We start from the raw sequence: 11,689 nt of genomic DNA on the forward strand, positions 1-11,689 counted from the left end.
GGGGACATGGATGCATTTAAACTGCCGTTACAGATGCATAAGGATAAATAATGTTTTGTTTTTAACATAAAACATTGAATACTGATATTTGAAATGATTTTAAAACATGAAAAAAAAAATAGTCGAAATGTGAAATTAAAACAGCCAGTAGGTGACAGCAAGTGCCTGTTAATGAGTGAGTGATTGAGATTCAACCGATTCATTCAAACGATTGATTCATTCAGAAACAAAGCATTTGACTGTGTTAATGAGTGAATCACTGAATCATTTATTCAACCGATTCGTTCAAAAAGTTGATTCATTCAATAAGTAAACACCGTCCATTGCTCAGAGACGCAAAACAGTGCTGTGATCTTTGGAACTATTTTTGTTGGCAAAATTGAGCAAAAACAAGCAATATTATGTCTAAAATGTAAGTCACATTGCTTTACTGAACTTGTATAAAATGATTATTAAATGTGTTCATGCTGATATCTGCAGAAAAACGGTACTCTTTGTGTGATATAGATTGTTAACTATATTAAATATAAAAAGCATACAGAAGCGTTTTTACCGTCTACAATTTAGAATGCCTGGAGTTTTAGTTTTAATAGATTAATAAATCAACGTGCGTGCACTCTCTGTGTGTGATTTGTTGATATAGCCTACTTGATAATGTCAGATCGCACATCATTACAAGAACACTTACCATATTGTCGCAGACGATGCTGTGTATCGCACGCCCCAGACTCGACTAAGTCGACTTGAGTGGAAAATGAATCCTTCTCGGTTGTGCGCGCAATTGTTTGCACATGAGCAAAGGTGTTTTTAGTAGTCTAACCAAAACACTGATTTGTCAAACCTGCTTTCCTGCAGTCCGTGTTCTTCTGACTATTTTGTAGTAGGTAATATGCTTCGGGGAAATGTATCGGAGTAAAAGTATACATTTTAATTAGGAAATGTAGTGGAGTAAAAGTAAAAGTTGGCAGAAATATAAAAACCCAAGTAAAGTGCAGATGCTCCCAAAAAACACTTAAGTAGTGTAACAAAGTATTATTACTTCGTTACATTACACCACTGGAGATACTGTAGCGTTGCAATGTCACATGATCCTTTGTAAATCATTTTAATATACTAATAATTCTAATAAACTAATAATTTTTAGGATCCTTTGATAAATAGAAAGTTGAAAGAACATAATTTTTTGCTATATACATGTCTTCACTGTAACAATTTAATGTGTCCTTGCTGAATAAAAGTATACATTTCTATAAAAAAAAATCTTGCTGACCCAAACCGTTTGTATAGTAGTGTTTGAGGAATAAAAGTGCTGCTTGTCTTGGCAGGTAGAGATCTTGATTAAACAGATGGTTTTCAATGGGTATGTTGATAAATATGCTGCAGTTTTCCAGCTGTAACGTTTATCTCATGGTCTTGGATAGAACAGTGGCCCTCATGCTTTGAAGTGTCAATCATTGTTGCTAAGGAAATTCAAACAAACCAAGTAGTTAAACATCAAGCTCCACCTCCACACCTTTCAGCTGTGACCCTCCCCCAAAACACACACACACACACACACACACACACACACACACACACACACAGACAGACAGAGAGTCACTCAAGCATTACTAATGTGGCTCTCTGGAGAACTACATACAAACAGTTACGAATTCTCCACAGCTTTTGAACTGCAGTAGATCAGGAACCACTTCAAAACGTGCCTTGATCAGAAGGTGTGGTCTTTTCAGGTCAGAGTAATAAAACAAGCTTTATGTCTCAAATGACATTTAATAACACTCAGTTTCCACACCCAGAAGGACAATTTATAATATTGCATTCTTAATGACTCAGGTTTATTGTTGACATTATATTGCGCTTATGATATTCATGAAATCTTGATACTCATGGCAATGGACTACAATTTCTGTTTGTTATTTCTTCTTAGCACTTTCCAGTTTAGCTATATGTATTTAAACCAAACGTGTTTATACAGGCTGATCTTGCCAAGCCTTTTCTCACATGTAAAAACGAAGTGGGTTCAGTATTGTCATAATCAGGTGTCAGTGAGGGACACCAGTATCAGATGTCACTATTGAGTGTTGCTGTTCCATGTGCTTGAAAACCGTCACACCACAACAAAAACAGGTATTTACTTGATGCTGTGCAGTTTTCAATATAGTACGATCAAGTTTTTGCTCACACAATTGGCAAGCGACCGCATTGAACTTGGTCATATGGTATATGTTTCCGTGCTTCCTTAGCAAGTCTGAATAATGCCTGAAACCCACAAAAATACTGCCCTACCCATATTCTAAACCTGTTTATTTGGCTGTTCATACTAGGAGTGGGTGGTGTGGCCAACTTAGAAGAATTTGTTTCTTCATTTAAACAGATTTGGTGAAATTTAGCATTATATCACTTGCTCACCAGTGGATCCTCTACAGTGAATGGGAGTTCAAACAGCTGATAAAAACATCACAATAATCCACAAGACGTCTTGTGGCGCCAAAAGCTGCATGCTTCTAAGAAACAATTACATCATTAAGATGTTTTTAACTTTAAACCATTGCATCCATCCACAAGTCTATCTATAAAATTGCTTTCTCCAGTGAAAAAGTAGTCAGAGAGAGAAATATGCACCATCTACAAGCAAATCAACAGTCCAAAACAGTTTGAAACAAATACAGCTGTGGATGAGAGGACAACAAGGGGTGGACTTTTTTCCACTTGAAGAAATGTTGTTATGGATACTTAAAACACCTTTATAAAGGATTTGTTTCTTACAAACACACAGCTTTTCACTTCACAAGATGTCAGTAGATGGATTGGAGTCGTGTGGATTGTGATGTTTTTATCAGCTGTTTGGACTCTCATTCTGACGGCACCCATTCACTGCAGAGGATCCATTGGTGAGCAAGTGATGCAATGCTAAATTTCTCAAAATTTGCTCTGATGAAAAACAAATTCATTTACATCTTGGATAGCCTGAGAGTGAGTATATTTTCAGCAAATTTTCATTTTATGGATGAACTATTCCTTTAATAACACAGCACCCTCAACAATAAATAGTTTAATTACCCACCTAAATTTTAATAGCATTTTTAACTTTAATTTAAGTTTTGCCTTTGTTTTTCGACTAAATGAAAACTTTCAATTTGGTTTGGTTAAAAAATCATTTAAATGCGTCATTATTAATACAACATACTTCCATGTTTGATTAGCCCCCCCCCCCTCTCCTTTATTAAACCTGCAATGTGTATAACATGCTATAGTAGCACATAGTGTTATAGCAGAATCTCTTTATTGCTCTGTTTCATTATATGAATTTTGCATTGTTTTTCCTGTTGTCAGATCAAACTCGAGGCTCATTTTTGGGTTGCCGCCCACTCACTGAGAACAACTGTCATATTGTATCATATCATATCTCATATCATATCATATATCAGAAACCACTAGGGTTTATAATCATTCATATTCAACTATCTTACTATCTAGAATTTGATTTAGACTCATACATGTATATTGTGGTCTTTTGTATGAAATTACTCATAGTGTGTGCATAATTACTCTGCTTTGTTAAAAAAAGACAGGCGTATTTGATATGGAAATACATTTTAATACAGAGTTTGTTATATCACTTGGGGGCAAAAAAGATTAAAAACCAAAACAATAGCAGCTGCTAGCAACATTTTAGACTTCCGCTTATTAAATCTTCACACCTGAGGCACTAAAGCAGCGCTGATTATTTCTACTCTACCAAGGCTAGCACATGTTATTGCCTGTTTAAAACATTGACTGTGCTGTATTTTGCTGCACAAAAGTCCATAGGAAATTGCTGATCATCTGGGGTTTACCTAAACCCAAAGCCCTCATAATCCTCTTAGGCCTCCATTCAGAGACTTGACACATAATAATTATCTCCTAATTCAGATAAGCTGCCCTGATTATTAGGTCAGATCAAATTATTATAATTTGTCATTTTGCAGATGCATGTAATTCGAAAAGGCCTTAAAGACATTAATTGCAGGGTCCTCATGGATCATCATGCTTTGCTTGAGGGTCAAACATGCTGGTAGGTTTTTCAGTAATTCTCTAGTGCTCAAACTTGAGATTTAACTCCTATCCTTTTGCAATAAATTTTGAAATAATGTAATTACAATTTTAATTATTTTCTATTTTCAGTTATTTTAAAATGTAATTTATTCCCGTGATGCAAAGCTGAATTTATCACCATTACTCCAGTCTTCAGCGTCACATGATCCTTTAGAAATCATTCTAATATGCTGATTTGCTACTAAAGAAACATTTCTCATTATTATCAATGTTGAAAATAATTAATAATTAATTAATAACAGCTTTGCCTCAGTCAGTGTATATAATGCCCATGCTGTAGGATAAAACTCAGTTTGTCTCCAGGTCTGCTTATTTCCTTCCGTCCTTATGAAGTCAGTATTGTTCATTATGAATATGCAGGTGTCAGAGAAAGAGGTCTCCTTAACCATTTCAGCTGGGAGGAAATCTATATTTGATCTTTGCTCTTGTCACATCAGCAAAGTGTTTCAGTGCCTGTGTGTGATGATACAACTTCCCCTTTTAAATTGTTGCTGCATGTCATTGCTCTTTGTGCAATAGAACATTATGACAGGAAGTTGTAAGGAAGCCACACCTCAAGGTGGGAAGCCATGTTTCTCCTTTGATGTAGATGAACTCATGCATCGCCAAGTATTTATAGTATAAGATTATGTATATATCATCTTACAGCAGGTGAATTTAATTGAAATCTTAGACAACTTAAAGGCAGTTTCACTGGTCATTACTGCATTCAGGTTCAGCCAGGTGTTTTGCTCTCATTCTGTATGGATAAGAATGGTGTATTTGATCATGCACAGCGCACACATACACATTAGATATAGGATAAAATATATTTTAAGATGAAGTATCCACAACTACCCCCCCCCCATTTTTGTTCCACAGTTTTTTATTTCATTCTTTTTTTTTTTTACATTTTTTCACATTACATTTCACTAGAATGTATTCTAGTACGCAAGTTATGGATAAATCTTAAATTGTGTGTGAAAAATACCCAGATTTTGCATGCAAATGTGTGCATATTCATTTGCATTCAATTCAAGTTAATTTCTATAGTGCTTTTAACAATGCATATTGTTTCAAAGCAGCTATAGAAAATGCTTGTTTCAATGTTCCAGTTAATATGATTATAATATTTTAGTAAATATGAATGGTTAATGAGACCCATTGTCTTGTTTTTAAGTAAAATGTCTACGTATCTATTTGGACTTAAAGCAAGATGCATTTAGTTTAGAAGCAAAACTAATGCGTTCTTAAATGAAATTTCTTATGCATTGGCAATTTTTTTTTCTTGTTTTTAGGATAAACCTTACACAACTTTGTTAGATTTATGCTTACAAAAAAATAAATAAATGCGCAAATTTGGTAAAGGTGCATTTTCTGAAAACAACTTATCTTACACAATTACGCCTCTCAAGTAAAGTGCCGATATGTTTTCTCTTCGAAAACAAGAGAAGTATGTTGAAAACAAAGTAATTTGCATTGCAAAATCAGATAATGATAAAGTAATTTGCATTGCAAAATCAAAATCAGATTTCTTTTCATTTATTGTAACATTATTTTCATGTAAATTAAGCACACTTCCATACCAACTTATGATTAACGTAATGCATCAGGATGTTTTTGTAATTCAAAATTTTCCTAATATAATGTCCTGTCTCTTTCTTTTGGTTTTTGGAGTGAAATATGACCATCATTTTGTCATGTTTCGTGAGATTCACCCATGAACTTATTCTTCCCTTAAAACATTTAAATGCATCACTTTTCTGCTAATTACAGGCCTGTGAGTTAGCAGTGGATTTGAGCGTGTCTTGCACTCACTGAGACTGAAGGTGTGAGTCACACGCATGAATATCTTTTAGGCCTGAAGTGCCATTTATCAAACAGCAGTTATATTGTCAGTAGAGGTGCTAATTTGAATTGGTTCCACAGTTCCTGAGGCTATTTTCATGCTCAAACTTATCAAGTTATAAACCTTTTATAATTGGGCTGAAAGCAGCATCAGTATTCTGGTTGATCTGATTTGCATTGACATACTGTTTTTTTTTTTTTTTTTATCTTTTCAGTGTCCAGAGTCATGAAACTTAGTCCTTGTCAAGCCGCATTATATGTAAGTAACCTCTATGCTTATTTTGCATTTCTCTTTATTTGCTCAGTCAAATCTTTTATGGATGGAGATGCATTTTTTTTCAACTAGACAGAATCGTGTGTGTTTAAAGGGTTAGTTCACCCAAAAATTCTGTCATTAATTACTCACCCTCATGTTGTTCCAAACCCGTAAGACCTAAATTAATCTTCGGAACACAAATTAAGATATTTTTGATGAAATCTGAGAGCTCTCTGACTAGGGATGCACCGAATGTTCGGCAACCGAAATTGCTCTTTCGGTGTTCGGCCAAATAAATTGTACCGAACAATGATATGACGTGATCAAATAGCAACCAGCGCAGAGTGAGATGCGCGCACTCTTTATTATGCAGCACACACGTCAGCAGTGTGGAAGCATTTAAACTGTGGGAAAAACACGCACAAATCATTACAAGCACCGACAGCGAGAGACTGTTTAGGACTGCATCGCATGTCTTCAATGAGAAGAGGAAGGGGTGATTGTTGCTGGTTACTGTATGATGATTGAAATCGCGAAATGGCCTTAAACAATTAGTAAATAAACTACAGAACGTTATGTTTTCTAATACACAGCGCTGCACGAGCTCGTGGCGCTAGGTCCAAAGCGCGAGGAAAATCTGCGCTGATACAGTCGTCAGTGGCTCAGTCACATTTTTATGAATTTTTACAAGGCATGTGACAATGCGATACGTACGACATATTCGTAATGAGACGCATTTATAAAACTGTTGTCAACAAAAATAAGCGTTGAGGTCTTCCTGCGCGTTTCCGCCAAAATAAAAGTTGAGAAAAAGCAAGAACTCTTATCAACATTCATAAATGTTAGTATTGTAATTTTACTGTTCTGTAAAATAAAATAAAAAAGTAAGACAATAATAATGATAATAATCATTAAAACAGCTCTGTTAATACATTTATTATAACATTCACACACAGTGTTCAGATTAGGATCTGTAATATTTTCTAATTTTTTAAAAGAAGTCTCTTCTCAGCAAGGCTGCTTTTAATTGCAGTACAAAAAAAAAAATGCATGCCTGATTCAAGAATGGGGTCTGATGGCCAAAAAATATTATTTGACTAACTTATTCATTTTAAGTTAAATTGTGCTTTGTTGGTATAGTGTCTGCTAGAATGTTAAAAATGTTCAGTGTTAAATATTTTTAAATTGTTGTTTTGTAATTGATTTTTTTTTTCTTTGAAAAGCAAAAGACAAAACAGTAAAAAAAGCACATTTTGGCTTTTTAATTTATGCAATGGTGAAAAAAAAATTGGCCAAAATACATGGGGAAAAAAACTCCGTGTTCGGCCTTCGGCCCAGTGTTTAATTTTGTTCGGCTACCAAGAATTTTCATTTCGGTGCATCCCTATCTCTGACCCCCCCATAGACCACAAAGATGTCCTATGGTACGATTGACAGATAAAATGTAAGAAATCAAGATGCTCAAACAAATAGAACAAACAGATCAATTAACAGATGTCTCGCTTAAAGTTGTCTCTGCACATAAAGCTGAAATACAAGAAAGTATTCTAACACGTACATTTTCTGCAATAATATAAGCAGAACCCAGTTAAAAACAATTTGGCTTCGTCGCCAGTCTGCTCAAAGTCTGCAGTCCTATCAGTCGATCTTGAAACATCAATAAAATTCTCATTCAGGATAACGGTGAGCCCTGATTGAATGCTTCCTAGGGAATACGGCTAATCTAGATCCGAAGGGGAATATGACTGTCAGCGCCTTACAAGAACAGAAAGTGAGTCGAGCAGCGGGAAGGATGTATGACCGGTATTGGGTTACTATCACAAGAAGCCCATCTGATGTACGGCGTACTGTCAACAAAGAGAAGGGATTTTCCCTCCACTGCTGTGAAATCCGACGAGGGTTCAAAGACACTTATCTTTGTGTTAATGTCTGTAATTAACTGCTGAAACGATATTAGATTATCCAAAGGACTGAGATGAATGGATACAATGGTGATAGTGCTAGAGGACGGTTTTGAGCACAGATGTATGTGTGACACCCCTTATTGTGTCTTTATTCCCACAGACGTCTTTCCTCTCCTGAAATAATTTCAGGAGTCAGTATGCAGCTCAGATTTCTTACATTTTATCTGATTGTCAATCGTACCATAGGACAGCCTCCACCGAAACTCAAATATCCATTCTGTTGCTGTAACGCAAAGGACTTTGCCATGAACCAAAGGTTTTTAATGGTTCTTTCAGCAAAGAACACTCTACTTATCAATTCTACTTTATCGGTTTCTTGAGTTGATTATGTCATGGTTCACTGGAGATTTATGTTCTTAGAAGTTTAAAAAGCTTTTAAGATCGGCACATTCGTATCTGCATTCTTTAACCATGAAAAACTGTTACAGTGGTGCTTTTTACAGTATTTCTTCAAAGTCACCATTAAATCCCAATGGCACTTAATGATGTTTTTGAAAGAAGTCTCTTATGCTCTCCAGGGCTGTATTTATGTGATCAAAAATACAGTAAAAACAGTAATATTATGAAATATTATTACAATTTAAAATAACTGTTTTCCATTTAAATATATTTTAAGATGGAATTTATTCATGTGATGCAAAGCTGAATTTTCAGCATCATAACTCCAGTCTTAGAAATCGTTCTAATATGATGGTTTTCTGCGCAAGAAACATTTATTATATTATTATCAGGGTTGAAAATCGCTGAGCTACTGCTTAATGTTTTTGTGGAAACTGTGATCCATTTTCAGGATTCGTTGACAAATAACATTTTTAAAAGAACAGCATTTATTTGAAATAGAAACCTTTTGTTACTTTATAAATACCTTTTTCTTTGGTGAATTTAATGAATAGAAGTTTTAGAAATAGAAAAAATTAAAATTAATAAATAGATTTTGTTTTTCATAATTCCATTTGATATTTTCCTGCGCCATTGTCCTATTTAAATAGGAAATACATTTTGATTCTAATTATAACCTTTATTTGTAAGAATGCATGTCTTACAATTTATATTTATAAGTCACAGTAAAAATTCATAATGGCTTTTGCAGTGGTGGTTCCATTGGCCACTGAGCAAAACTGTGAACATGTTGTTTGAATATTATTTATATAGATGTTAATTTGTGAAAGTGTGACAGGAGGAGGGGAGCTTCTCATGTAGAACATCAGGGTGTGTGCTGTTAAATTCTCACTGCTATCTGTGCCAATCTGTGCAGACCAACACAAGTGTGATATCCTGTTGTAACCACAACTTCAGTTATTTCTCATTGTGTTTGACTCTGAGTTCTTGGGTTAAAAATATATGAAAGGTTCCATTTAAAAGCAAGGAAAGTATACTTTTTGCAAACCTTTCACATTCATCAAGTGCCTCTGTCTAATAAATCATATAGAAATTATTCATTTGTTTTTTTCAAACTGTGGATTAATGGTCAAGTTTGCTGAAAATGCAGAATATGAACATGTCATCCAATGAAAAGGTCTTGGAACAGGTGGAAGCTTGGATCAGTTTGGCATTTTGTTTGTGCTTTTGCCCAATAATATATTCAATTCTTATTCAGAAACACAATTCTCTCTTTTCCTGTGTCAGGGCAAGTGTGTGCTAACAGTTCAGCTCTGTGATGAAGGAGAACAGGGGGAGGTGCAGTTCTTCCTGTTGTTCACTGGCTCTGCTCAGAGACATCTTACCAGCACACTAAAGGTCAACCATGCCACCCTTCAGGCTGTGTGTCCAGGTGAGCGCATTACTGGGCCCTTAGATCTGTGACGCATCCCAACCATGACCTCTCAACCTTTTTTCTGTTAAGGAAATTTTTGGTACACACATCTCCTAAAACAGAGTTTATCGAATTGGGGTTCATGAGGGAACTGCACGGGAAAAAAAAAAATATAATATTTAATTATTTCTCTGCATGTCAAACGACATTGAAATGCAAATGTGTTGTTGAATTATTGAACTTGAAATCTCAGGACATGCTTTTAAGACAAAAGCTGGTGGGTCAATATTGTAAAAACACTTTACAAAAAAATCAAGCTATAAATTACTTCATTTTCTCTGCATGGACAGGGACGAGATAAAGTATTTTAGCATTGAAAAATGACACACACCGCATTTCAGATGGATTAAGAAATTAAGTTTCACATTAACTTATTGCCAAATATTGAAGTTGAGGAATGTGGTTGTTCACTGTGAGTTCTAGTGATGAATGTTTAACTGTCCATGTTCTTCTGACTGTGTATTTAGGGACTTTTTCACTTTTTTTTGTTTACTCAGTTGGGGGAAGGTGAATTGGGTGAACATGCTGCCCTCTGTCCTCTTTTTAAGAAATGACTTTTGACAGAGAAAAATGAGCACTCTGTACAGTTTACTCACTTAGCTCATGTACATATACATAATCTGTGTTTTAAGCTATAGGTTCCTATCAAAGATCATGTTATATGAATTAACCCTCATGCAAGTCCTCACTGCGGACAGTGTTTGTCTTGGGCCAAACAGAGATGGCAGCACTTGTTCCTGTCAACAAAACCTGTTTGCTTGGTGATCCTATTAAGGACTCAGGTGGATTGAGTCTGAATGAACACGGTGTAGCTCAGTCCCATAGAGAGAGTTCAATGGAGAAATTGATCTGCTATTTCTGTGGCATATTTTTAAGCATATCTTTAGTCTATAAGTCTTCTCTTATCTTATTGTTTGAGTGATATGAGTGTTTATTTAGGGCTGTTTGGTCACTGAAGTGAACCCGCTCTCTATGGAGATGTTCAGTCAGCATGAATGAATGATGTGGAGAGCAGTAATGCGTAAGTCTTGTGTTTCAGTCATTATGTTCAGTGTCAGATGTAATGCCTCAGCAGTCAGTGAAGGGGATGATCCGCTGATGGAGGGAGATTATAGGGAGAGAGAGACCGTGTTTGGCACTTGTGAAACTAGTTTTTGTGTTTATATATGGCTTTTGCATTGAAGTCAGCGTGAAAATTGACCTTTTACTTGATTATACCAGGAGTAGTTCACCTAAAAATGAAAATTTTCTGCAATTTTACTCGCTCTCAGCTAGGGCTGCACGATTAATCGAATGCGATTGTCATGCGCATTTTGTTAACAAAGCCGGTTCTGTAATCAGCAAGAAATCATCATCACGTGCTTTCAGATGGAGCAGAATTTACTACACATAGCCGTAGTTCACTGACAAGTTACGCAAAAAAATCGTATTTTAGCAGCGATAAAGGCATTGCATTATAAATATACTTTATTTTAATGAAAATTATAATAATAAGAACTCCGATAAACCGTATGTTGCCGTAGTCGTGTGTTTATTAGTCACGTTGTATCAATGAAAGCAGTTGAATCTTCTGTTTATTCAGTTGCAGCGATAGGCATTTTCTGGGTTTCTTCTGCGAGGCGTATTTGGAGTTTCAGCGCGAGAGCGCCCTCTGGTCTTTGGATGGAGATTTACTGCTGATCACAGAACCGTGCTTCACTGAAAGATACGCATGACAATCGCAGCTTCTGTCGA

The 11,689-nt window shown here is 35.5% G+C and overlaps 1 protein-coding gene across 1 annotated transcript in view; it reads left to right on the top strand.

The window, feature by feature from the left end:
- The window catches only part of LOC107674746 (A-kinase anchor protein 13-like), a 57,992-nt gene that overhangs the window by 4,259 nt on the left and 42,044 nt on the right, over positions 1–11,689 (top strand). Inside the window, exons 2-3 of the mRNA XM_016468838.1 lie at positions 6,138–6,181; positions 9,769–9,913. Coding sequence (XP_016324324.1) covers positions 6,149–6,181; positions 9,769–9,913 — 178 coding nt within the window. The 5' untranslated portion in view covers positions 6,138–6,148. The remainder of the gene's footprint in view (positions 1–6,137; positions 6,182–9,768; positions 9,914–11,689) is intronic.

This window comes from Sinocyclocheilus anshuiensis, unplaced genomic scaffold, assembly GCF_001515605.1.
Source record: "Sinocyclocheilus anshuiensis isolate Anshui unplaced genomic scaffold, SAMN03320099.WGS_v1.1 scaffold1093, whole genome shotgun sequence".
Classification (NCBI taxonomy): domain Eukaryota; kingdom Metazoa; phylum Chordata; class Actinopteri; order Cypriniformes; family Cyprinidae; genus Sinocyclocheilus; species Sinocyclocheilus anshuiensis.